The sequence below is a fragment of the Dasypus novemcinctus genome, chromosome 11 (assembly GCF_030445035.2).
Source record: "Dasypus novemcinctus isolate mDasNov1 chromosome 11, mDasNov1.1.hap2, whole genome shotgun sequence".
NCBI classification, from domain to species: domain Eukaryota; kingdom Metazoa; phylum Chordata; class Mammalia; order Cingulata; family Dasypodidae; genus Dasypus; species Dasypus novemcinctus.
This window is the reverse complement of record NC_080683.1, coordinates 25,062,827-25,088,396: the sequence shown is the minus strand read 5'-3', so window position 1 is coordinate 25,088,396 and position 25,570 is coordinate 25,062,827. Positions and strand designations below refer to the sequence as shown.

At 39.8% G+C, this 25,570-nt stretch overlaps 1 protein-coding gene across 9 annotated transcripts in view; it reads left to right on the top strand.

Moving 5' to 3' along the window:
• Positions 1–1,455: 1,455 nt before the first annotated feature.
• PKHD1 (PKHD1 ciliary IPT domain containing fibrocystin/polyductin) overlaps positions 1,456–25,570 on the top strand; it is a 568,785-nt gene continuing 544,670 nt past the window's right edge. For 7 of the 9 annotated variants that reach the window (XM_058306868.2, XM_071218516.1, XM_071218517.1 and 4 more), the window contains exons 1-11: positions 1,456–1,640; positions 4,225–4,360; positions 5,933–6,010; positions 6,657–6,801; positions 9,256–9,364; positions 12,932–12,989; positions 16,217–16,295; positions 17,539–17,613; positions 19,504–19,568; positions 20,177–20,216; positions 21,078–21,148. In XM_058306868.2, coding sequence (XP_058162851.1) covers positions 4,309–4,360; positions 5,933–6,010; positions 6,657–6,801; positions 9,256–9,364; positions 12,932–12,989; positions 16,217–16,295; positions 17,539–17,613; positions 19,504–19,568; positions 20,177–20,216; positions 21,078–21,148 — 772 coding nt within the window. In that variant the 5' untranslated portion in view covers positions 1,456–1,640; positions 4,225–4,308. Of the gene's footprint in view, positions 1,641–4,224; positions 4,361–5,932; positions 6,011–6,656; positions 6,802–9,255; positions 9,365–12,931; positions 12,990–16,216; positions 16,296–17,538; positions 17,614–19,503; positions 19,569–20,176; positions 20,217–21,077; positions 21,149–25,570 lie in introns of those variants that run through there. The other 2 variants (XM_071218518.1, XM_071218519.1) reach the window with 2 other exon arrangements.

Genomic DNA, 25,570 nt, shown 5'->3' with positions numbered 1-25,570 from the left:
CCCTGGGCCTCCTTGACCCGTGTGGAGCTGGCTCACACGCAGTGCTGATGCACACAAGGAGTGCTGTGCCACACAGGGGTGCCCCCTGTGTAGGGGAGCCCCACACGCAAGGAGTGCACCCCATAAGGAGAGCTGCCCAGCGTGAAAAGAAAGTGCAGCCTGCCCAGGAATGGCACCGCACACACGGAGGGAGACCTGATGCAGCAAGATGACTCAACAACAACAACAAAAAAGAAACACAGATTCCTGTGCCGCTGATAACAACAGAAGCAGACGAAAAAAAGAACATGCAGCAAATGGACACAGAGAACACACAACTGGGGGGTGGGGGGGAAGGGAGAGAAAGAAATACAAATAAATCTTTTAAAAAAACAAAACAAAACAACAACAACAACAAAAATGATGCTTGGTGACTTGCATTAGAGGGATTCAGAGTGGAAAGTGAGGTTCAGCAGGCAGGCAGGATGGCAGGGTGATTCTCTCTCCACCTCCCACAACCTGGCTAGACACCCTCTTTCTACATTACAGACTGCAGTGCTATGAAAACTCGTTTGACTTATCACTAGTTGCCAAGCTGTGATGTAGAGACAAAGTGGGCATGTGAGTTCCCAAACTTTCTAGAGGCTAAATTCATCACTTTCAAAAGAGCTCTGCTGTATTTCTACAGGTTAAATCTGCTTTGACTGGGGATGCTTTCCTAGATCAACTGATGATCCTTTGTCCAAAGAAATGGTGGGAAACAAAGAGAAGAAAGATCTTCCAGTTGGGAACCACTGGGCTAGGGTGACACGATCAGGAAGCAGCTGGTATAACTTGGAATGTACAGTGGAACAGGGACAGAGAATTCAGATGGGGAATATAGGAAGGCGGCATGACTGGGCCTCTGGTTCTCTGGGTCTTTATCAGATGAGAGTCAGACCCATGACTGAGACCCAGGGCCTGAGTGCTATAGGAAGGCAGGCGGGTGCAAGTCAGGGACTTCCTCTTGGTCACGAAGCAAGGTCAGGAGACAGGGCAGGCAGTGCAACTAAAGGAGTGTAGTCAGCTTTCTCGGCAAGACTTTGAAAAAGTGCTTTCCTTTCTCTCCTGTACATCCACACCCTAAAGTGAGTAGGGGAGTGTAGGAATGTCAGCTATAGCAGAGCGTTTATGCGTTGTTCCTCTTGATAAGCGCCATGGACTGCTCATGCTAGAAATCAGCCCTCTAGTGGCCTTTTCTCATGGGTCCTCTGTTTCGTCACCGGCTTGCTGGAAAATTCTTTCAATCATTGATTGCCTGTTTGTCTCACTGGGTAGACGTTTACTTAGAATTCTTGTCTGGGGCACATACAGTAGGTGGAGAAAAAGGTAAGAGATTTTGGTCATTAATAAAGGACCCCGAGGGAAAAAGCCTAAGTAGCTTGTGTTAATCATTAAGCTTGCCCTGTGGACAGCTCTGAACTTTTACTTTGGCACACATTTGACCGGGACTCAAATGAGTTAGGTGACGTATAGGCCAACATGAGTGAGTTACCTGCCTGGTAGCTGTAGGCTGGCTCTACCCAGATAATGCAGCCATCGGTTCTCAGCAGAGAGGAATAACCTCATTTGAAAAAGCAAGAAAATTTCTCCTTTGAGGCACAAGACAGAAACAGAAAAAGGTACTGTCTGATTCAGAAATGGCTCTGCTGTCTGTTTTCCAGGAGTTGATTTTCCTGCCAGCATTGTGGTGAACAAAAGGAAATGGGGAATCTCTTTTAGCCATCTTGTGGTTCTATTCTCAAAGTCCCAAAGGAGAAGATAAGAGGGAAAGGAGAAGAGCGGAAGAGGGGGGCAATGAGAGCAGAGGGAGTTGAGATTGACAAGAGAGAAGACTTCATCAAATGCACATGGTTTTCTTCTGTGGTTGAAAACAATCTGGTTGAAAGAAAAAAAAAGGAAGCTGTGTTTATCTTTAGGAAGAATTAGTGGATTAATCACACTGAGCAAATTATGTTTCTTATTGATTTGATTGCTCTCCTCTAGGTGCAGGTTTGAACTTAAAGTTTTAGGAAAAGTAATGTGTAATATTTATTTCCATTGTAATATTTATTTCCATTGTTCTAAGCTTGGGAGGAGGTGCTGAAATGAAATGTTAAAATCTTGGAGCCAGATTGGAAATAGACTCTCCTGTACCGAGTATATTTTGTCAGGTGTAACAAGTAAATCAGATCCCATACTTCTGGACTAGGTAGCAAATACTACTGGCTACCTTTCTTTATGCAGTAGATGCATTTCTGAAAATTGAATGTTTGTAAGTTGAATTCTATTTCAAGTAGATGTAAAAATGTAGGGCATTTTCCAACTTAAAGGAACACTTGCTGAATCCATTTGGAAATTTTAGAACTCCTTCATAACACAAATAACCTTCATTTCTACCCCATTTGCTAGTGACATGAGGGCAGGTACAATTTATTTGTTTCTGTTTTCTCAGCACATGCAGTGCCCACCATAGAGGTGGCATGCAATAAATGTTTGTAGAATTGAATTAAATATAAATAATTTTATTTATTGGACTGTCTTAATCAAGATATAAGTAAGACCAGTTTATTGTAAAAATTTTTTTGCAGATATTCTTTCTCTGGGAGTTTATTGTGGATTTTACATTTTTGGAAATGGTATAACTACTATTGCTAGTCTCTGTTTTCTTGAAGCTATATATTAAATATACCAATTTAGTAACCTCTGTGTGTATATACATGCATGTATATGTGTGTGTACATGTGTGTTTATTCTTTTTAATTTCTCGAACTTTCAGAAAATTTTAAAGCCAACATTTTAAAAAGATTTTTTTCTGTGCCCTCTGACTTGGGGGTGCTGGAGAGCAGCTTGGCAACCTTTCCAGGGCAGGCATCAGGGTATTATCTAAGGCATATGACTTTTGAGCCAGGCTTCTGTGGATTCCGTCCATTCCTGCATGTGTATGAAAGCCATAATCTCTGAGATTAGGTAACCCAGGTTTGAAGCACTTAACTATGTATTCACCAATTAGAACTGACTGAGCACTCTTTGGAACTTAGCACTAAGAGGGTTATAGAAACAGAAGATTGGTCCCTGGATCTCTTCAAGGGATATGCAATCTGGAAGAATTGGCATATGTGGTACTAATATATCTGATTCAGGTTCTACTGGACATATGCTGGGGGCTCAGGGGAGGAAAAGTCAATGAAGACTGGAATGACTGGGGAAGGATTCAGTGGGGGAAGTAGTTCCTAAACTGGGTCATGAAGGAGGACTAGGATTTGACTCGGCCAAGGAGGGAGTTTGGAGATTCCAGGGAAGGGACCAGCAGGAGCCACGGCAGAGAATGACATGTAGAAGGCTTGTCTGCGTGAGAATGAGAATGGCAAGGCTAGAGTGCTGAGTTGAAACTGAAGAGTAATGGGAGGGAAATTGGAGAGGTAGGAAGGAGCCCGATCATGGCGGGACTGAAATGTCTGGGTTTGGCCAGAAATAGAGGGCCCGTGAAAGGAAAACTGACATTTGTGGGATCTCACATTTGCGCCAGACCCTGTGTTAATTTCTTTAATATGTTACCTATTGAATTCTGATAAAAATCCTGAGAAGAAGAAAACATTCTTACCTTCATTTTTCAAACGATACAAGTTCTGCATTGAAGAATGGCACAGTGAAAGCAGTGTTTAAGGAGGATGGGTCTGGTAGTCCCAGGTGGATTCCTGGAGCCACTGGGGTCAGGGGCCCACCTAGAAAGGCCCAGCACTTCCTGCTTCTGTGTCTTCCCTCCCTTTCTCCTCTGCTGTGAGGATAAGACAATTTCCCCCCAATTCCAAAAGGTCCTATTTTCTTATTACATAACTCTGCTTCAGATTTACTTTATTAAGCTCTTTGCCTTTTGCTGTAGATTGGTTCCTAGAGGACCTGGACTCAATTGAAGGAAAAACAGACTAAAATAAAATAAAAACTCAGACCACCTTTTGCTCATTGAGGAGGTTCATGAAAGAGGTTATTATTAGTTATTCAGATTAAACATGCATAGGTTGGTTGAAGGAGGTGGGGAGTGATGGGGATTTTATACAAGACTCGTAGATGACTGTTGTCTACAGAGCTTGGAATGATGGCCCTTTCAAAACTCTAGGGCTCTATCTGTATCATTTACCTAATTTCCCAAGTTTCAACATAGCAAAGTATAATATGTAAGTAAAAAATGATAGCAAATTTCCACTTCATTTAAATTTTTTTTTATAGATAAAAAGCCTATGCTACTTCAATCAAAATGGAAAATACTTTAATGCCTGAGCAATCTTAGGAGGTTTCCTTTAAGTGGACAAGATGCCTATCTGGCTGAGTTCTCTGATAAGTATTGAAGTAGTATTTTTGGCAGGTGAGTAAGATGGGTTTTGAGGGATTATAGATAATAACACGATAGTTTACCTTGAGAACGAGTTTAATGATACTTAAAATATTATTTTGGGAGGATGTATTGAAGTGTCTGCTTCTGGGTTTAAATTTCTTTGTTTAATAACAATTTTTTCTGTTTAATAGTTGAGGTTATATACTAAATAGTTACGAATATATACTTCAATTTTTAATTACCAGTGGACATTTTTGTTATAGTCCAGTGTTTTTAGGAATAACTTACAGCATTTCTTTTTTATTTCTTTTTGGGGTATATGATATAATTTTTTAAGATTTATTGCTTTGTCTTCCCAAAGGGACTAGCTTATCTTGTCTTAGTCTTAGTGGTTGATTAATGACTGCTTGCTTTAAAATCTCCTTTTCTCAAATCATACCTCCAATTTTTTTGTAAATTTGGTTATCTTCTGAGTCTATTTGTAGCATTTGCTTATGGCCTTCTTTAGATAGAAGTATTTAATATTCTTTGAAGGGTATGGATGGGCCAGTCTGGCCAAGGCTGCTATGAATGGTCGTACTAATGGAAATGGTTCCCTACCTGTTCTTGGGTATGCAGGGTGCTACTTGCAGAGCTGTATGTGGAAGCCCTGGGCTGACCAAGTTAGGATGACTTCAATTATCCTTTAATACTCCTAATTTTGAAACTGAAAAGTGTTCTTTAGATCACACTTCCCTTGTCTATGATCTCACTGAGCCTCAGGCTAATAGTTGCTGCCTTCCTTGCATTGGCTTTACCTTGGTCAAGGTGGTTGCATGTCCAGGAGAATCTTTAAAGTAGGAAGGCTCATTAAGGCCATGTTCACTGGTGGCCACTAGGGGACAACCAACATAGCCTGGCCTGTGAGGTCTGTAACCAGTTTTGTTTAAGGAAATTTCAGCAATGATCCTCTCTGTGCAAGCAAGGTAGAGGATGCAAAATGTGATTCCAGGATGGAGGTGGGGAGGTCAACAAACTAGGGAATTATCCTTGTAGATTCAGAAAAGGGAGTGATTCTGACCATTTATTTAAGAAAGGGAAACTAGAAAATGGTATCCTAGGGAGAATTGAAATATGGACTGTTCTGGAAGTCTCTCCTCTCTGGAAAATGGAAATACAAGAAATAAGTAGTGATTTTACAATTAAATAGAAACATCTGAATAAAGAGTAGAAAAAGAAAAGAGAAGGAAATAGTCTAACTGGTAACCATTTGTATCCTTGAGCTCTTCCCAAAGGAAGTAAAAATTCGGGATTATCCTGGTGAACACTGGGTTTTTGTTTGTCTAAGAGAAGATCAGTAAAGATTTTCCTTAAAACAGGGATTCTGAAAATGTGGTCCCTAGACCAGCAGCACCAGGATCACTTGAAAACTTGTTAGAAATCCAAATTCTTGGTTCTTTCTCTGTTCTACTGGGTCAGCAACTCTGGGGTTGGGAATAGTGGTCTGTGTTTCTACAACCCCTGTGGTGATTCTGATTCAAGTTACACTTTCCATAAGACATTGGGGGAGCTGGTGGATCGATTCTGACATTCAAAACCAGTGTTTTTCTCATTCATTTATAGTGCCTGGTCTGTGTTTACATATTGAACCTGAAGAAGGTAGCCTTGCAGGCGGAACATGGATCACAGTCATTTTTGATGGTAGGTTTGGTTCTTACCAAATGCAAGTTTCTTACTGACTCATGATCCTGAAGAACATGAGTCTTGGGTTTTCTTCCTTACTTAATAATGGCAAGTTTACAAACGGAGCATGTGGAACACTTGGCTGACCTGAGGAGGAGGCTGGGGAGGGCTTGAAGGGAAATGGCTGACAGACCAAGTTCTGTCTTTTCAGACGCTCACTTAGTGTTGCAGAAGCAGAACACTCTTGCCACAATATGTCTCTGTTCACTTCCTCATCCAAGCTGTAGGACAGAACAGCTTGGAACCCTAGATGAGGTGCTGTGTGTGAAGTGCTTAGTATACCATTTGGCCATGTGTTCCCCAGAATCTTGGTTATCTTCCTTGTAGAGAGTTCTGTTTGGGAGCTTTAAATTATGGTTTAGCATATGTCTCTTGGCCATGGAAAAAGTAGCTTTGAGGGTTAAAAATGCTTTCCTGGGTTTATGTGGACCTGATGAAAGAAACATATTTATATAGCAACTATTCATGCCTTTGGAAATGAGAAGTATTAATTTACTCCTTAGGTGACCTCAATGCTCACATTGCCCCCATGTGGCCACATTTTTATATGATGTGTGGATTACAACCTGCTCAGCCTGAGATCCACCCTTTCTCTTGTGCTCAGATTTGGACATGGGTCTCCTTTATCCCACCAATGGCTCTCAGCTGGAGATAAACCTCGTGAATATGGCAGTGCCTGCACTGTTGAGTATCCCCTGTGACGTCTCTCCTATCTTCTTGAATTTGCCTGTGGTGATGTGCCAGACCAGGTAGGCTTGTCCAAGAATGGGAAGACTAGATAGGATGAGTGCTTTTTGCACACCTCAGTAGTTCTTGGTGAAAAATTGGAGCAACTCCTGCTGTGACTGCAATTATCAGCTATAGATGAAAAAAACTTTCCCATGTGAATATATACCTAAAAGGTCCATCCATATCAGAGTTCTAGAGCTCAAGGGAAGATGGCAGTATGGGGAAGAATTTTGAGTTGTTTATAAGGTGATGCTGGATTGCTTTAACCATTTGTTCTTCGTGAGAAGCCTTATGGTTATTAAGATTTCAATAAATGGTGCCATTTTGCTATCTAAAGAACTCATCCTTTGAAGTAGGTACAATTATAATAATTGTGCATTAGTTGGAAAAAAATTTGGATTAGTCCTCAGTTTGTTTGCTGAGTTTAATATAGTTCTCATTAGGAAATAGTTATATAGGATTTCAGATTATCCACTGTTCTATCAAGTTTTTGTTGGTTTGTGAAGTTTCCACTAGTTCATTCTCTCTTTACTAATGTCTTAGAGAAGCTACATAAAAGTGGATCATTGATTGAGAGAAAAAAATGTAGTTTCCTTTTGTCTTCTGTTCCCTTTCTCCCAGGAAGTTTCTTCCTTTTCTGCCTCTACCTATTGGAATTCTCACCAACTGCACTGCAAATGCTGCTTCTTTCCTGAACATTCAACTGAGTGTAACCTTTCCCTTCCTTGATAGGGGGTCAACTTAGGGGCTGAAATCAGTCTGTGGTTTCATCACTTTGAGGATGGAGCACCTTTTTGTAATTCATCCACAAGGTGTGTGTGTGTGTGCGCGCGTGCACATGCGTGTGTATGCCTGTATACACATTTTTGTACAATTCCTCCTCCTGAAGAGGGCACATTTTTATATAAAGGCACGGCGAGTATATCCTTAGTGGTCCTATTTCCATAGCACTATGTTTCTCATGATACTTGGGCCAGTTACCCACATGTCAGATTCATCCTCATAGAGATAAGTATGTTGAGGGCAGGGGATATATGTTTAACCCACACTTTAGTCCTTGTGATACTTAGCACAATGCCATGTAAATAGTAGGTGCTCAATTGATGTCTGTTGAACTAAACTTCCTGATAGCACTACTATTGATTTTAAAACTGGGTTTTAAGTTTTCCTTTGGAATTATGATGTATTTGGTCATCTACTTTCTGAAGACTTGCCATAAAATATGTCAAAGCTCTGGAGATTTGTGTATCCTGAATCCCAACAAGTTATTTATTTGAAGATATACAATTGATTTAATATCACCTTGCCCTCTTAATGGTACTCCTTGCTTAGAAGATGTATATCAAGTTTGATTAACATTCAAATGTGAACAAAATACCTTTTATCATCAATGAAATACTGCCATACTTCTTATTATAAAAATAATAAAATTATCATATCTGTTTCTCCAAAACAGTCACAACAACTTTAAATCAGTGCTGCCCAATGAAAATGTAATGTGAACCAAAAATGCAATTTAAAGTTTTCTAGTAGCTATATTAAAAAGTCCAAGAAATAAATGAAGCTAATTTTAATAATATATTTTATTTAACCCCAAATATCCAAAATATTATCACTTCAACAAATACTCAATTTATCAATTACTAACGAGATACTTTGCATCCTTTTTTTGTGTATACCAAGTCTTCAAAATCTAGTATGTATTTTATACTTGCAGCATATCTCAACTCCATCTAACTACATTTCGAGTGTTCAATAGCCACATACAGTTAGTGACTACCATATTGGATAGTTCAGATTTAAATATTTAAGGTCATACTGAAGATTTTGCTGAGAAGGTTTGAATAGGAAGCAATTCCTGAATCCAGTTCCTTAGTCATCATACCCACCCCCCTACAAAAATCAACGTGAATGCCAGCCTTGACATGACATAGACATCAGTGAAAAGTGTGAAGAGAGGAGAGAAGGTTGAGGACTCTCTGTCTTGATGCAATAGAGGACGTGCTTATTGGCTGTTTGGATGGTTAGGAAATCAAGACTTTTTCAGATAACAAGTAGCAAAATCAAATCCCGTATTGAGAAAGAACCTGGGATTCAAGCCCTATTTTGCCCTTAACCTATGGTGTTAACATACATGGTCTCTTAATCTATCTGGAACTGCAATTTTTAAAAAAGGAAATCAGGAATAGATTATCTATCAAAATCCTTCTAACTCTGAAAATCCTATGAGCCTATAAATCTGAGAAACAGAGGACTTTTTTTTGAAGGTCTTTTTCTTAACAAAAATTTTAACTTTTCAAAATTTCTATTCGTCTCTTTTGCTGAAGGATCTCATCTTTAAAGTCCCATAATTATGAGCAGATCTATAGGTGTCCTTGGTTGGCTCTGTTTCATAAGCACAGAGAGGCTATTTGAAGTGGTTAAATGGGTCTGCTTGCTTTGGGAATTCGTGAATTTCCACTTTCTGCCCTCAGAACCCTGCTGTCTGAAGTACAGGAAGGCATGTACCGCCTGGAAGTGCTCTCTGGGGGACAGGTGGCAAGCAGCCTGAGTCCAGGACCACAAGATAGCTGTACTTTCAAGGTGAGTTCTTGGATGGAGGAAGAAGGCATCTTTGCATGGTCTGAGAGTGTGCTTGTGTTTTTGACAAGCAGTATTATTCATGAGCCAGTGTCTCCTTTGGCAGGGTAGAGAGAAAGGTGTATGGTAACAACAGGGGTTTTTAGACTATATTAATGAGAAATATGTAGCGAGCACTTGTGTGCCAGACTCTGAGTAAGCACTTCATGCACATGGCCTGGTTTAATGCTCTCCATAGTTGTATGGGATAGCTGTTTTATCCTGCTTTGACAGATGAGCTGGCTGAGGTTCTGGGAGACTAAATAATTTGCCCATTGTCATCCAGATAGTAAATGACAGAACCAAGATTTGAGACTGTACCTGACTGTAACACCACACCTAAGCTGAGGCCTTAGAGGAGCCTCAAAGAGTACCACTGTGGATCAGTGTTTTGTTTTATAGCTGAGTCTCAGGATGGTGATGGCACTCAGGAGCCCAACTTTCCTGGTGAAGGCACCCAACTTCCTTCTCCCCTTGCTGTTCCCTGGTCTATTTCTGGTGCTCTTTCCATATTAGCCTGAAGGAGCATTTGCTGGTAGAATTTTCTCTTAAACTCAGAGCAAATAGAAAGCAGAGAGAGCTTATGAGGCTAATGTTGACTTATTCTAGAGCGCATCCACTGAGTATATACACTGGTACTTAGTTTTATGTTTGACTCCATTTCCTGTCCATATCATATTAGTTTTACCCTAAAATAGTATCTGATGGAGTAGATCCTAGACTTTTCATAACAGAAAAACATTTGGTATTGGTCTTAAGTACAGGGTTGTACTTTCCATAGGTTGTCTCCATTTGAAAGCTGTTGTAAAGAGCACAATTTAGTCGTTAATTAGTGCTCCTTTAAAACAAACTTTCACCCTCTAAATTAATCTCTAATACGGTCCACATTATAGAAAATTTTGAAATTTGAAATTTGCTCTCAATTCACAGTTAACAACTTGTTTCTCTGTCTAAGAGACTCTTGTTTTCCTGAATGTTCTTCTGCACATATGCAGCAGAAAGAAAACATGTCATATTTTCATATTAAGATCTGTACTACCACTTCTACACTGTCTCGGTGAATATAGTAGAAGGAAGATGGCTCAGCTTCCTCCTTAATCAACATGCTGTGTTGGGTTTTGATGTTCCTTTCATTCCAGATACTAGCTTTCCTATTTATTAAAAGATTGATAAGAGAAGAGAGGGGAAGGAAGAGAAACACTTCCTAAAATTGCACATTAAAGAAAACAAGTCCTTCAATGGTTCAACTAGCTTGGCGAGTTGATGAAAAATCATCAGGGGATGTAGTTAATGAGAGACATTCCAAGCTAGATAAAACACGGAATGTGTCTTTGTTTTGGGACTAGGACTGGGTGAACCATGAGTATAAAAAATTAATTTCACCTCACCAGTCTACTGCAAAGAGCCTGCTGCAGGCACTGACGAGTTTGAACCACTCATAGAAGGTTTATCAAGCAGCTGGTGTCTGTGGCTTTTCATTCTAACCTGCTGCTTTTTCTCTCTCCCATCTTGATGCTGCTGACCTCCCTTCAGCTCAAGGATCAGCATGAGGGAAGTTTGATTTGGAAGCTCATTAATTTTTCACTTTGCCATGTCTCTGGCTTTGTGGGTGACCAGGGGTTTATTTCTCCTAGAAATCTACCATATTATGTTGTGCCAGCTCAGAGAGAATCACTTTTTTGAAGTTTAACCCTCACTCTCTGGGACTTGGGAGGAAGAACTCCAAGAGTTGCTATATTCCTCCCAAACTCCTGATAGGAGGATTCCAGACTTTCTGAGTAGTTGGTATTTCTTATAGTTCAAGTTGAAATTTGTGTTTCCTTATTTGTTTTGAACTCAGTTCTTCCACTTGCTTCAGCTTCTAACCTCTGTGAGATGAGGGAGTACCCACTACTCTACCTCTGGAGGTCCCTAGGATAAAGTTCCAATTGAAATAACATTGGTATGATGGTCCTTTCAGTGGGAGACAGAGGTCTGGGTGCAGGAGGAGACTGAGGTGGTGGTGGGGTGTAGGTGGAATTACATTAATCTTTATCTTTTGGTGAGATGGGAGCCAATGCCAAGTCTGTGAGGTCACAGCATTCTTCTTGTGACCTGCTGCCTGTGCACATTTTCTAGGAACTCTTTTATAACAGCTTCCTTTAGAAAGGGGGAAAAACTAGCCTTGACAACAGACAGCACAGCTACGTGGATCAATACTAAAACCCAAGTTTGCCAGGCCCCCATCAGCTTCATTGAAGTATCTGTTGATTTTCAATGTCTAATTAGGGCTGTTGATTAACCATGAAATTATTCTTCGGTGATATTCTCCATGGGAAGGTGGACTCCTGGGGTGGTGGAAGCAGACCAAACAAAACAAATTTGCTGTAATTTTTTCACAAATGGCAAACATTGTAGGTTATGGAGAATGGAAGAGGTCTAGGAATCTAGAAATAATTAGGGGGGGTGGGTAGGCAGGGGAATTGGACTATTCCTGGATGAGTCACTGTCTCATGGATCAAACTTTGGACTGATTAGTCCATCCATATGCTTCTTTGATCCTTCACACTTCCCCTCAGTGTGATTTCCCGAAGGGTGCTAATATTAGACTAATCACCTATGGGTGAAATGGAAATCCTGAGATTGTCTCATTCTCCCTCTGCTTCCAGGCAGTTTATCAATCACGTCAGATGAGCAACTCCATTCAGTCATAAAAATTTGAATGTATTTTACATACCAAGCTATGCATAGGAATACAATAGCAACAGTGCCAGGTGTCATCCCTGCCTTATAGAACTCAAGGTTAGCTGATGATGTGCTTGGGGAGGGGAAGTGTCACAAATTGATTTGGAATGTCATGCTCAGGCTTTTGCAGGGTACCACTTATCCCATCAATGCTATTTTCCTCCTTTTTGAAGTATGATGTTGCTTCCATTCCTTGAATCATTTTTCTCCCAATGGCACCTTCCATTTCCCAAAGCAACTCACTGGTATGCCTATCCAACTTCCCCCCCTTTTTTTTTTTTTAGCTTAATGATCCCTACCAAGGTCCTGGCTGATAATAATTTAAGTTGCAATCCTTCTAATTAAGTAAGTGAGCTCTTGTTTAGAAAGGTAAAACACCTTTAACATCCAAAAGCATCACTTGAATAGAATTAAACGGTTGTTCTTCTAAAGCATGGCCTTTCCTTCCGGTAAAGGATGTTCCTGCATAAGCAGGTGGGTAGGTAGGAACAGGTTTGCCAAGGTTTGGGGTAAAAATGGTTCAAGATAGAGAGCTCTAAGACCCTGATCAAATTTCCTTTCCCACATTTATAGAAGAAATATAGTATTATCTGTCATCTCAGCTTCACAGAAATATTATGAGAATTAAAAGAAATACATTTGAAAGTATTTCTGATGTAACCTACTTATTTACTATCTTCAACTAATGTGTTATGAGGAAGGACTTGTATCTCTGAAGTCTGTGACTAGGATAGGCCAATGAAATTCTAACTTGAGATTAGTATTTTTAATTAAAAATTTTTTTTAAAAATTATACTTTTTAAACAGTTTTCCAAGGCAGAGACACCTATTGTTTACCAAGTTTATCCACCAAGTGGAGTTCCAGGTAAGAAATATTCTGTCAAAATAGAAATAATTAAGAGTCTCTTTGTTGAAACCTGTTGCAAACTCTTCTAACCAGGTGGTGGTCTCTATAAATGAGGAAATTTAGTTTTTCCTCTGATGCTGTTTTGAACCTATGGTTCATTTTTAACTGGTTTGATTTCACTGTGGGCACTCTTGCTCTATTACTTCACTGATAACCAAAGTATTCTAAACATGAAGGAAAAAAGTCCAGACAAATCAAACAGGGAATCCAAGAGAATGAGGAAATAGAAAACCTCATCATTCTTAACTTTATAATCATCCTCATAATAACAAACCTTTATTGATACTTATTATGTGCCAGGTTCTGTTTAAAGTTCTTGACGTGTATTATCTTGTAAATCTGCACAGATCCTGATGATATAGGAACTACTATTGGTAGCATTTTGCAGATGAGGAAATGATGTATCAGGAGGTTAACTAGTCCTAAAGTCATACAGCTAATTGTTACAGCTGAGATTTGAGCCCAGACGGGAGAAGCCGGAGCGAGTCCAAATGTCCACCATTTGGTTGGGTGTTGTGTGGTGTTGGACACCGCTGGAAAGGCCAGAAACCCTCATACTTATACAGGAAGTTTGTTGAGTTAGAAAGCACATAGCTGTGTAAAGGCCAGGAGGATAGAAGAGAAGAAGAGAGAGAAAGCTGGAGGATTTACATAAAAGGGAAAAGGATTGCAACTAAGAAATAGATCGAGGAATTGCAAATTCTACCTTAAAGGTAAATGTAATCATAGCAAGGATTATATGTAATTCTTTGTCTGACTTCTTGGCAAATTTCGACTCTTTTTAAAAAAATGTTTTTATACCCATTCAGATAGGTTTACAGGATGGCATAAGTATGGGAACGCAAGTTGCTAAATTTTTATACATGGTTGTGTTTAAATGCATAAACTTGGTGTAGTTGTTTTGAATGGATTGACTGGTCAATAACATCAAAATGAATATCTGAGTTTTTGAAAAGTGCTTATATAATTTTTGCATGTGTACAGACACAGGTTATTTATTATGTATTAAATTATATCCCAAAGAATATGAATTTGGCATTATTTTTTTAGCATGGGTTATTCACAAATCTATTCTTTCCAGTTTGTCTGAATAATCATGACATAATAGTGTTTTATCAAAAAGAGATGTGGAACCTACAGCTTTCATAGTTAAAAAAATGTAAAAAAAAAAAAAAAGAAGAGACATGGTTTATGAAAATCACCTGCAGATGTTTGGGTCTCTGCTGCTGTGTTGTTCGACTGCTCCTGTTTAGATGGTAAAAGTCTCGATAGGGTGAGATATGAGGAAGAAGCCAGCCTTTAGAGGCATAAAATTGGATGTCAGCTGGCACCCAGATCTGTGAAGCCTGTTTGTCTTTCTTCTAACAAGTTTGAGTTCTGCATCCTGTCTCCTCTACCTTCTTGGGGAACGATTGCTCGCTGGCCTGGCTGCAGCGATCCTGCCAGGCAGGATGCACATGGCTGCATCCTTGCAATCACTTTCCAGGCAATTACCTCATTTCATTTGGGAAGCCAGTCCAGAGTTAGTAGCCAGAGAGGAAGGGAAAGTGGTGAAGACAGGACAGATGATGCTTTATGAACAGTTGAATTCCTATATGTGGTTAAGGCCCTCCACTATGATGCAGAATTCCCAGGCATCATGGTCTGGCTTAGCTGGGTCTCTTTTATTTAGAGACAAAACAAAATCTCACAGGACCTCCTAATTTCTATAACCTGCTATTAATTTTAAAATTGTAACCACCAACATCAGAAATTGTGCCCAACAAAGCTAAGAAATTGATAATGTGACCCTGCTAAAATTAAGAATTATTATTCTGCCTGTAATTAGCAATAGCAGAGAATTTCAAACTCCAGGTTTTCAGAAATCCTTTGACCTCTGTCCAAGTCATTATGTTCCCTCTTTTTCTACGTATCCACCTGTAAAATGGCCTTAATACTACTCAGAAGGTTCCCATTGTTTTAGTGCAGGCATCTAAAGTATATATGTGAAAATCACAAGTGAAATGTGAAAGGAACAAAATGTTGGTAATGTCCTTTGGTGGCCCTTAGATGTCCATGAAGAGACTCAAAGTCCTCTGAATTCAGTGACCTTATGAGTCTCATATGTACCCTTTTCTCACTGAGGTTTTATCTCCTTAACCAACACTTGTCTCATCTTTAAACACTGTTTGTGATGCTACATGATTACAGCATAGATGATTAAATTCTCTAATTATTTGGAAGGCATTTGATTCCAGGTTGTGGGGGTTGTGTGGTGCACTGTAACTACATCACCTTGCTGTGGTGTGTTTGTTTAAAACTTTTGCTTCATGCAGTTCCACAGAACAGCGTTTAGAGGTTTTTCAAATATGGAAGAAATTGGCTCATGTAGCATTTGGTACAATTCCTATGAACCTGGAGGTGGGGTTGGTTCTGAGAGTGCACTTTACTGAAAAGAGATTGGTGATGCCTGCAGCCCCATTATTGTGAATGCAAAATAGAGGGGGATTAAGGAGAAGTTCCTGCTCAAATGGAATCTTTGTAACTCACAGAGGGGAGGCCCAGCCGTGGAAGTCATCTGCTTATCAGTAAGGTAGATGTCGCCTATTTGGGGAGCCCCAATTTCCCATCTTTGAACATTAGCCTAACATAGATTGGGTGCTCAAGAAATATTTGCTGAATGAATGACTTGTGTCAATTGTCCACCATTCAACCCATAACTACGCTGCTAATTTCTGCCCTTCTATCTTTGGACCTGTCCACTTGGGGCTCCTGTGACATTTATCTTTTGTTCTTTGAGATATGGAAAAGAGTTTAGGATACCTGAATGCCCGTCCGGATCATGTGATATGAGCCTCCTCATATCAGAGCCAAGAGAGCAGAACAGCGCAGTGTGCAGAAACTGGCTCCTCCCTCCTGAAAGCCATACACTGCAAAGGACTGTAAGGAAGACCCACTGTACCTTCTGTGCTCCATCCAGAGACAATTAAGTCTGTGATCAAAATGGTTGACCCCTTTAGTCTTGCTAATATGTAATATTGATCAATGGATCATACCATTGACCTTACATGCCGTATAGAAAAGCATTAATTTTCTTGGTCTCTACCAGTTTGGTCATATTAGGTAGAGATACACAGTTTATGCTATGTTATACATTTAGAATTTGAGCTAAGTGCACATAATTTCAAAAAATCTTTCTAAAACAGGAGAATTAATATATGTGTATGGCTGGATTATTACTGGAAGATTGGAAACCTTTGATATTGATGCCATGTACATTGATAGGTAAGTGTGTGTGTTTGTTTTTGCTTTCAATTAATTTCAAATCTGCTGAATTGCTTCCTGGGACCAGCTTCTCTGGTAGCAATAAATTGTTAGTAGTTGGTGCAGGATTGCTGCTTTTCTCTTTGCAGTTCATGGTCCCTGGTGTTCTGGATTTCAGCAAACTTTGTTAATGTGATTGTGACTCTTTGATTAAGTTAGTCCATTTATTTACTGGTCACTCTGGGCTCCATATGAACTGTACTGTAATTGTATCTGTGGATTTTCCATTTTGATTCTTAACCATCTCTGCCTTGTTTCCTGGGATGAAATAAATTCTTTACAAAATAGTGCATAAACTTGAACTCCTTTATAATTTTTTTGTTTGGTGGTTATTAATTCGTGCTGTTGGAAATTCTGTTAGTGTGATCAGAGGAAACATGTGGAAGCAAGTACTGAAAGCCATTGTGTTTTTAATGTTTCCTGAGCATGATGAGGATGTTAACATCATTTTCTTCAACTGAGACTTGTTTCATGGAAAGTGGTGCTATTAAACCATCCATGCTAGGGAGAGAGGAGAACACATCAAGCAGTCAAAGTGGTGGTGTTTGTGGGAAGCTCTAAGCAACTGTGATTATTTAGTAATGAAGTGATTATAGTGAGGACTTATAAGGTAGAAGGAACACAAGCCTACTCTATGCTCAGCTCAGTAGAGTCTCTACAAGGGACCAAATTTTTCCTTCACTACTGGAGGGGTAGGGGACCTTCCTCTGTTCCACCCCATCTCTCTGACTCTGTCCTATTCTTCAAAAACATTTTGACTGTTCTCAGGATCTACATTTCTGATGTTGTCAACTTTCCTTCAAAGAAAATTGCTCTTTCTGTGGGGCCAGAAGCCCTAAATACATCCTGGACAATATGCCATATTCCTTGCTCAGGCTTGTTGCAGTCTTGGTCTGGGATACAGCCTTTGTAAAGGAATACCATGGCTCTGTATAGACCAGTATAGTCTATGTAAAGATGATGAAGATTTTTTAAAAAAGGGAACTTCTCCCTCTGAAAAGCACGGACCATGATAAAGTATTGTACACCCCTACTCTCAGCCTGAGAATTTGGTTCAACCTTTCCTTGGGACAGGCTTCAGCTACCTGCAGTCATGCTCCATAAATTCAAAGGAGAACATTCATCTTACTGTTCCTCTGTCAGGAATATTTATTAGGAGCATTGCACTATTTTCTCATAACTTTTCTTTGGACTTTTTACCTAGCCCACTGATCCTAGAAGCTCAAGGAGGCAAATGCATCACTCCTTGTTCTCTTGTAAATAGGCAGACAGGAAGCAGGTGAGTATCTTTCTTTTCTTGCCATCATATATGTTTTTTGGTTCTTCTACATGGGTACAACACACACACAAACACAAACACATATACATATTTATTTTTTATAATTTTTTATTTTTTAAAGATTTATTTTATTTATTTCTCTCTCCTTCCCCTCCCCCAGTTGTCTGCTCTCTGTGTTTATTCGTTGTATGTTCTTCTGTGTCTGCTTGCATTATCCGGCAGCACTGGGAAACTGTGTCTCTTTTCTGTTGTGTCATCTTGCTGCATCAGCTCTGTGTGTGTGTGGCACCACTCCTGGGTGGGTGGCACTTTTTTCACATGGGGCAGCTCTCCTTGCGGGGTGCACTCCTTGCCTGTAGGGCTCCCCTACGCAGTGGTGCCCCTGTGTGGCATGGCACTCATTGTGTGTGACAGCACTGTTTGTGGGCCAGCTCACCACATAGGTCAGGAGGCCCTTGGTATAGAACCCTGGACCCTCCATGTGGTAGGCAGATACTCTATCAGTTGAGCCATGTCCACTTCCCAGTATTTATTTTTTGATACAAATCACCCATCACTGTTGACTACCTTGTATGTAGACTTACCAGAAGACACAGGAGTTGATTTACATACAAATTAAACTGGATTCTGAAACTTTTCTCAAAAACAAATAGCTAATTAGTGCTTATTATAGGCTAAGCCCCACTCTTAGCACCTTGTAAATATAAACTCATTTGTCTCCCATAACCTTTTTTTTAAAGATTTATTTATTTATTTATTTCTCTCCCCTTCCCCCGCCCCCACCCCGGTTGTCTGTTCTCTGTGTCTATTTGCTGCATCTTCTTTGTCCGCTTCTGTTGTTGTCAGCGGCAAGGGAATCTGTGTTTTTTTTTGTAGCGTCATCTTGTTGTGTCAGTTCTCCGTGCACGTGGCACCATTCCTGGGCAGTCTGCGCTTTCTTTTGCACTGGGCAGTTCTCTTACGGGGTGCACTCCTTGTGCGTGGGACTCCCCTACGCGGAGGACACCCCTGCATTGCACGGCACTCCTTGCGCGCATCAGCACTGTGCACAACTAGCTCCACATGGGTCAAGGAGGCCCGGGGTTTGAACTGCGGACCTCCCATGTAGTAGACAGATGCTCTAACCACTGGGACAAGTCCGCTGCCCCATAACCTTGTTTTGAGTTCAAATGGTAATTGGTCCCACTCTACAGATGAGAAACTGAGGCACACAGAGAGTTTAATAACTTGCCCAAAGTTTCAGAGAGCAAGTGGCAGAGCTAGGAGTTGAACCCTGCATCCTGACCTGCCTCTAGAGTTCATGTCCTTAGCCACTATACTGTAATGACTAAGCAAATAAAAACAAGTAAAAATTTTAAAAATGAGTGCCTATATGCTCACAGTTCAGAGAAACAGCCTTTTGCTGGATTTTCACTTCACTGTGGTCTGAATAGATTAACCTTCCACTGAGACCATTATATGAAATATATTCTGTGGCTTAGCTGTTTTTGGACAAATACTATAGTGTGGTTTCTTTATGGGGTCTTCAATTTGTTTGCTTAGGATTTTCCTTTTTGGGTTCACACTTGATAATAGTTTTTTGTTTTGTTTTGATTTGATATGGGTTTTGCTACACCTGTCTATAATAGAATTTGGAAAGGCTGAATAGAGGTTGAGAATAAGTTATAGTTTGTCTCACACATTGTGTGTTTGACTGGTAGCATGTACAGTGATGATAACTCTACTGATGCTCCAATGAGCTCATTATACCTTCATTATCTACCAATTTTCTCTGACTGATTTGCATTTTATTTTGTTGATTTCATTTCATTTTACTTTACTTTCCTGGCTTAAGAGTCAGCACTCCAGAACTGTGTCTGGATTTCATTTTTGTTGTTGTTCTTTTCTTAGCTATCCTGTTGAGGAGAACCAGGGCCTTGGGACTCTTCAGTGTCGGGTGGAAGGCAATTACATCGGTCTGTTCAAGAAGTACTATTTTAAAGTTCTATCCATTTCTTCCTCTGTAATTGGAAAAACATGATTTCAGGAATTGGTTCTCATGAGGATAATGAAATTAGCTACCAGTTGTTGAGGACTCCCTGAAAAATCCAGTGTAAAGAAGCTTATATATAAACTTATCTAACTTAATTCTCACAATAGGCCTTTGAGGTAGGTACAATTATTTTCACTGCATACATGAGAAAGTCAAAGTTAGTAACTGGTGGATCAAGCTCGACCTAATGGAAGCCTGGGTTCTTACCCAGTGTCCCCTACTACATTTTCCCTTTATTGCTGGAAGGCAACATCACTGATGGTGCTAGGCCTAGAAGGTATTTATTTTGGGGGGCATTAGGATGTTTTGAGTTTCAAAGGTCCCTTGAGTTTATGGTAGAAGGGACCTGGTCCAGGTGATTTGTTGAGGTTTCTCCCTCCTTCCCTCCCTCCCTCCCTCCCTTCCTTCCTTCCAAAATTGACTGTTTTTTCTTTAAAAAAGATTTATTTATTCCCCTCATCCCCCATTGTCTGCTCTCTGCATTCATTTGCTGTGTGTTCTTCTGTGTCTGCTTGTTTCTCATTGTTACAGGTTCCCAGAATGTTAGCTTCTCTGTATTTAACAAAGGAAGGTATGTAACTGGGAGTGGCAAATTTGTCTTCATTTTATATTGTTTATATCTTGTCTTGATTTATTTAACTTTTTATTATGGAAAATTTCAAACTTACACAAACAGAATAGTATAATAACCCCCCATAACTGCTTGATTTCTTTTACCTGGATAAATATAATTGTGTTACATCCACTCATCTGTAGTCTATGTAAATATTTCAATCTAGTGATGGTACAGAATTTTGAGAATGATCTCTTAGGTGATCTCAGAGTACTCTAAATTTAAAACTGTCACATGTGTCTAATGTAGAATATGATTCTGTGAAATACATCATACTATTCCAGGATATGCCAACTTCAAAATGGAAATGGTCTAACTTTCATAGAGCTTTGATGAAGAAAATTAGGTTTCTGGATTTCTGTAGGCCTTATCTTCTGTTGTGCACTATAAAATGTGATAGGAATTTTCCTTAAAAGTGCGTTGTTTAGCTGATATTAATTTCATTGCGATGGTGGTAGGATACTACTTATAGCTAGACAGTCCAAGGTTTGGAGACTCTCATTTACAAAGGGTAAAAGAATATTGCATGGCCATTATGGGGTAGACTCATTATTATGTCCTTTCAAGGTCATCATTTCCATTTAATACTTGGAAAGCCCTGTAAAGTAGGTGTTATTATTCCCGTACAACAATAGATCAGAAAACAGACTTTATCTCCGTGGTATTGTTCTCTAATCATTGGAGGGAACTGGTATCCAAAATATTCTAAAGGTCCCTAGTAGTTATTCCATGGTCTTCCTTTTGGTAGTCAATTAAAAAAATTAAATTCCAGAGTGGATGCTGTTATTTTCATCTAAAACAAAACTGTCTTTTTTGAAGGTCAGTAATACACAAGAGTGCCTGGCTCATCAGTGCCAAACAGGACCTTTTTCTGTACCAGACTTACTCAGGTACTATTCCCCTTCACACTATACTCCTCATCCCCTCCCCTCATGTGTCATCCAGTGTTGAACCCTTCCTTCCAGCCATTTCTCCATTAACGTTTTACACCTGAGGTGCTCATTGACAGTCCCTACAAATGTGAATGCCCTTTGGTTTGGGATGAGAGTAAATTGCATATATAAATATCTGCTTTAGTTACAAAATTAGAAGAGGCTCAGTTGTAGATTTCTACACAGTTTATTGATATAGACTGAATGAAAGAAATGGGAGCCAAGCCTTGATCTATGTTCTGAAAACTAACAGAAAAGTGGTAGCACTTCAAAATTTAAAAGCACACCTTTCCAGTTATTTTAACACTTCACCTCTGAGCATTCACTTGGCAATTTATATCTTGCTGTTGTACTTCTATCTGGTCGGTAAACCTTCATGTAAAAACTCAAATGCTGAAAAGAAAATCTTGCATGAAATCATGAACATTGTTCAGTTGTAGAGAGTTGGCTACTAAAGAATAGCATGTAGATTCTAGGGCTAACTATGATCACAAAGCCACTGAAGAAATGTCTAGATTGCCAGGTTCAGATTCCAGATGCAGCACAGCGTCTACCTTTGCCAAAAGTGAGAAATTTCCTAGGTCTTATGCCATTCTAAAATAGCCTAATCCTGCAAAAGTTGAATTTTGGGCCTTGCCTTTATTTTCTTTAACAGTTCAACTAGTCTCTTTTGAAGTTAGTTTGAAGACACTCCTAAGGTGGGGATGTTAAATAGCAGCAGGAAGCAGAATTCCAGCCCATGAGGGTTTTACATACAGTCTCATTTAACTATGGGGAAAGTAATGTTAGCCCCCTTTTAGAGACGAGGCAAACCAAGGCCAGGAAAATGTCCTAGTGCTGGAATATGTAGATCTAATGCAAATCTTGTGCATAGATCCAATGTCCTATGTGAGGTGTTCTCTCTTCCCACCATCTCAAGCTGCTTTGGGAGTCTGCCCATCAATACTGAACCTCAACATGCCAGACTGGATGATGGTTTTCTCCAATCATACAGCTATTTTGTATTTCCAGGGCCAATGTCTTCTTGGGATGAGGACTCACAGATCAGAACTTTTGCCTAGCAGAGGAGGAATCTGTCTGTGGGGAAAGAGGATGTGGACACCTGCAATGAGACCTGAGCTGAGAAACTTGAGAACCAGCATTCAATTAGTTGTATGAGCTTGGTTAAATCAGTTAGGCTTTCTGAGTCTCAATTTAAACATCTATAAATTGGACAAAGTAGAGTCTGTATTAACTCCAAATGTTGTCGAAAGGAGAAAATGAACAAGAATCTTGGGATTCCAAGATTTCTATCCTTCCCTCACTTCCGTAACTATTCAATCACCAATACCTACCAATTTTACCTCCCATGTATTTCTTAAATGTGATGTGTCCACTCCACCTCTACAACACTGTTTTAATTCAGGCTTCATCACCTCTTACTTGTCACAGTGCAACTGTTTCCCAGAAGTGCCCTTGTGCTACAGTTGTTCGATTCTGACCCAAGCCCTGCATAGCTACCTCCATTCACTACATCAAGCACACATCTGATGGCTTTTCCCTGTCTACTGTCCTCTAATGGCAACACATGTGCTTCAGAAAATGGTCCAAGCTCCTGATCAGCTCCTTGTCTGTTTCTCCAGCCCCATCTTGCACTTCTATTCCAGAAACAACTACACGTACTATGCAATTACTTCTCTTCACGCTGGGACTGTTGCTCACTTGAAATGCCTTTGTCCTCTCTTTGTCCCTTTCCTGGGCCCAGTTGTAATTCTTCCTTTAAGATTCAGCTCAGATGTCATCTTTAGGAAATTTCCTTCTATCCCACCAAACCCTACCCCACTTCCAAACCTCTCCTTGATACTTTTATATACTCTCTCTAACTTCAATAACCTGAGGTATGATAAATATAATTTTGTGTACCAGTCCTTCCTTATTAAGTTGATCCCCTTGAGGACAGGAATTATTTTGTATTCACTTTATATCCCTAATACCACATAATAGGTATTCTGTGAATGTAAAAAAAATGTAAAATAGTAGATTAAAATAAGGGGATTATTGTTATTGTTAGTGATGAATTTTGATATTTGAGGATGGAGGTGGAAATCTTTGCCTTAAAATAATTCCTATGCTTTGTCTCATGGGCAAAAACATTATATAGGAAATATCCTCATAAAATTCATATTTTGGAAGAGTAACCATTCGTGATTAGTCTCCTTGTACCTTCAGTTCATCAGAAAACAGGTCCCTCTTCTCTTTGAGGGAATGAAACTTTGAACTATTGAAGTTTCATCAAAGTAGTGGAAAGCATCAGAAAAAGTTAAATTCTTGGGGATATGTGGCATGTTACTGTGGGGGATTCTTTCTCTCTTTTTTTTAAGTTTTTAAAAAAATTTAATGGAGCCAATAAAGCATATAAATTGTGTTTTGGCAGACATTAAGACCTACTTTCTCTTACCAAAAAAAAAGGACACATGTTTTATCAAACTTTGACAATTGACAGTAAAGGGTACTGAGATTAAGCTTCAGAGTACCAATTTATAAACAAAAACAACAAAAATATTGTTACTCAGCTTGGAAAGAGAAACTAGAACCAAGGCATAAAGGGAGGGATTAAATATGTGTTCTTTGATCTCAAAATCCTTTAGGAATAGGAGCTCTGGCCATTTGTGTGCCAGACCCCAGACACCACCAGACCCCCAATTTCAAAGTCTAAAATTTGTGATGATAGAAAAACAGAAGGAACTCCAAATGCATTTCTTGGTATATTCCGAAGGGAAGTTTGAAAGTATTCATAATACATAGGCTTGTCCATTTCAGGTAAAATATGACAGATTGCTATAATTCTTCCTGCTATTATATATTCAAATAACAAATGGGTCAGTTAAAAAAAGAAAAGATTTATTTATTTATTTATTTCTCTCCCCTCCCCCCCCCCAGTTGTCTGCTCTCTGTGTCCATTCACTGTGTGTTCTTCTGAGACCACTTCTATCCTTATCAGTGGCACTGGTAAACTGTGTTTCTTTTTGTTACATCATCTTGCTATGTCAGCTCTCCTTGTGTGTGGCACCATTCCTGGGCAGGCTGCACTTTCTTTTGCGCTGGGCGGCTCTCCTTATGGGGTGCACTCCTTGCGCATGGCGCTCCCCTACGGGGGACACCCCTGCGTGGGACGGCACTCTGCGTGCATCAGCGCTGTGCATGGGCCAGCTCATCACATGGGTCAGGAGGCCCAAGGTTTGAACCGTGGACCTCCCATGTGGTATGCAGACACCCTATCCATTGGGCCAAGTCTGCTTCCCACAAATGGTTCACTTTTACAAAAATTTAGAAATACCTCACTTAACGTTCCTATTTTTAGTATGGAATTCACTTTTTAAATAATGGCTATGTCTATAGTGAATACGGAACTTCAATTCACACATTTCTGATATTCCATTCTTAAAACAATCAGGAGTCAGCATGAGGGAACCAGGTACAAAGTGGTAAGTTCACAAAGAGGAAAGGTGGATGCAGGATGGGAAGTGGAAGAGTACTGGATTGAGTGTAATTCATGTTTTGGCTGAGAGCAAATTGCAGACTCGTGGGTGGATTGAAGCCTTACCTGGTGCATCTAAAGTTGATTCTTCCATTTTGGGTAACCTTTTAGATTTCCTAAAAAAGTACCATAGTTTGCAGGGGGCTTTTACTGATATCATGAGTGACTCTGCATTTTCCCTTCCTTTAAAAACTGATTCTATGTATTTGATACATATTGTATTAGTCAGCCTAAGGGGTGCTGATGCAAAGTACCAGAACTCTGTTGGCTTTTTAAAAGGGTATTTATTAAAGGGATAGAAGCTTACAGTTACCAGGCCCTAAAGAGTCCAACTCAAGGTACCATAAGGGGTCCTTTCTCACCCAAAGTTGCCATGTGTTGACGCAAGATAGTGGTGAAGTATGTGAGGGTTCAGCCTTCCTCTTCCCTCTTAAGGCTCCGTGGTCCCAGATTCTTCCCACCTCAGCTGTAGGCTGGCAAAAGGCTTGTCACTCTCCTCAGGGCTCATTTCTTTCCAGCCTCAGCTGCTCTGTTTTTTCCACAAGGTCAGATGTAGACTATCAGGCTCGTCCCTCTGCCTGTGTATTTGCTTCTGTGTGTCTACTTCCGTGTGAGCATCTGTTTTATCAGCCCAAGGGGGCTGGGACTCAATGCTGAATCATACTCTAATGATGGGGTTGGATCAAAACCCTAATCTTAATATAATTTATTGAGACATCTCAGCTGAATCTAATATAATCAAAGGTTATCATGCCAGAGGAAGTGACCAGTTTACAAACACAATCTATATTTCTTTTTGGAATTCATAAATAATATCAAACTGCCACACACATAAAGTCCTTTACTTATTGTAGGTATTGTAA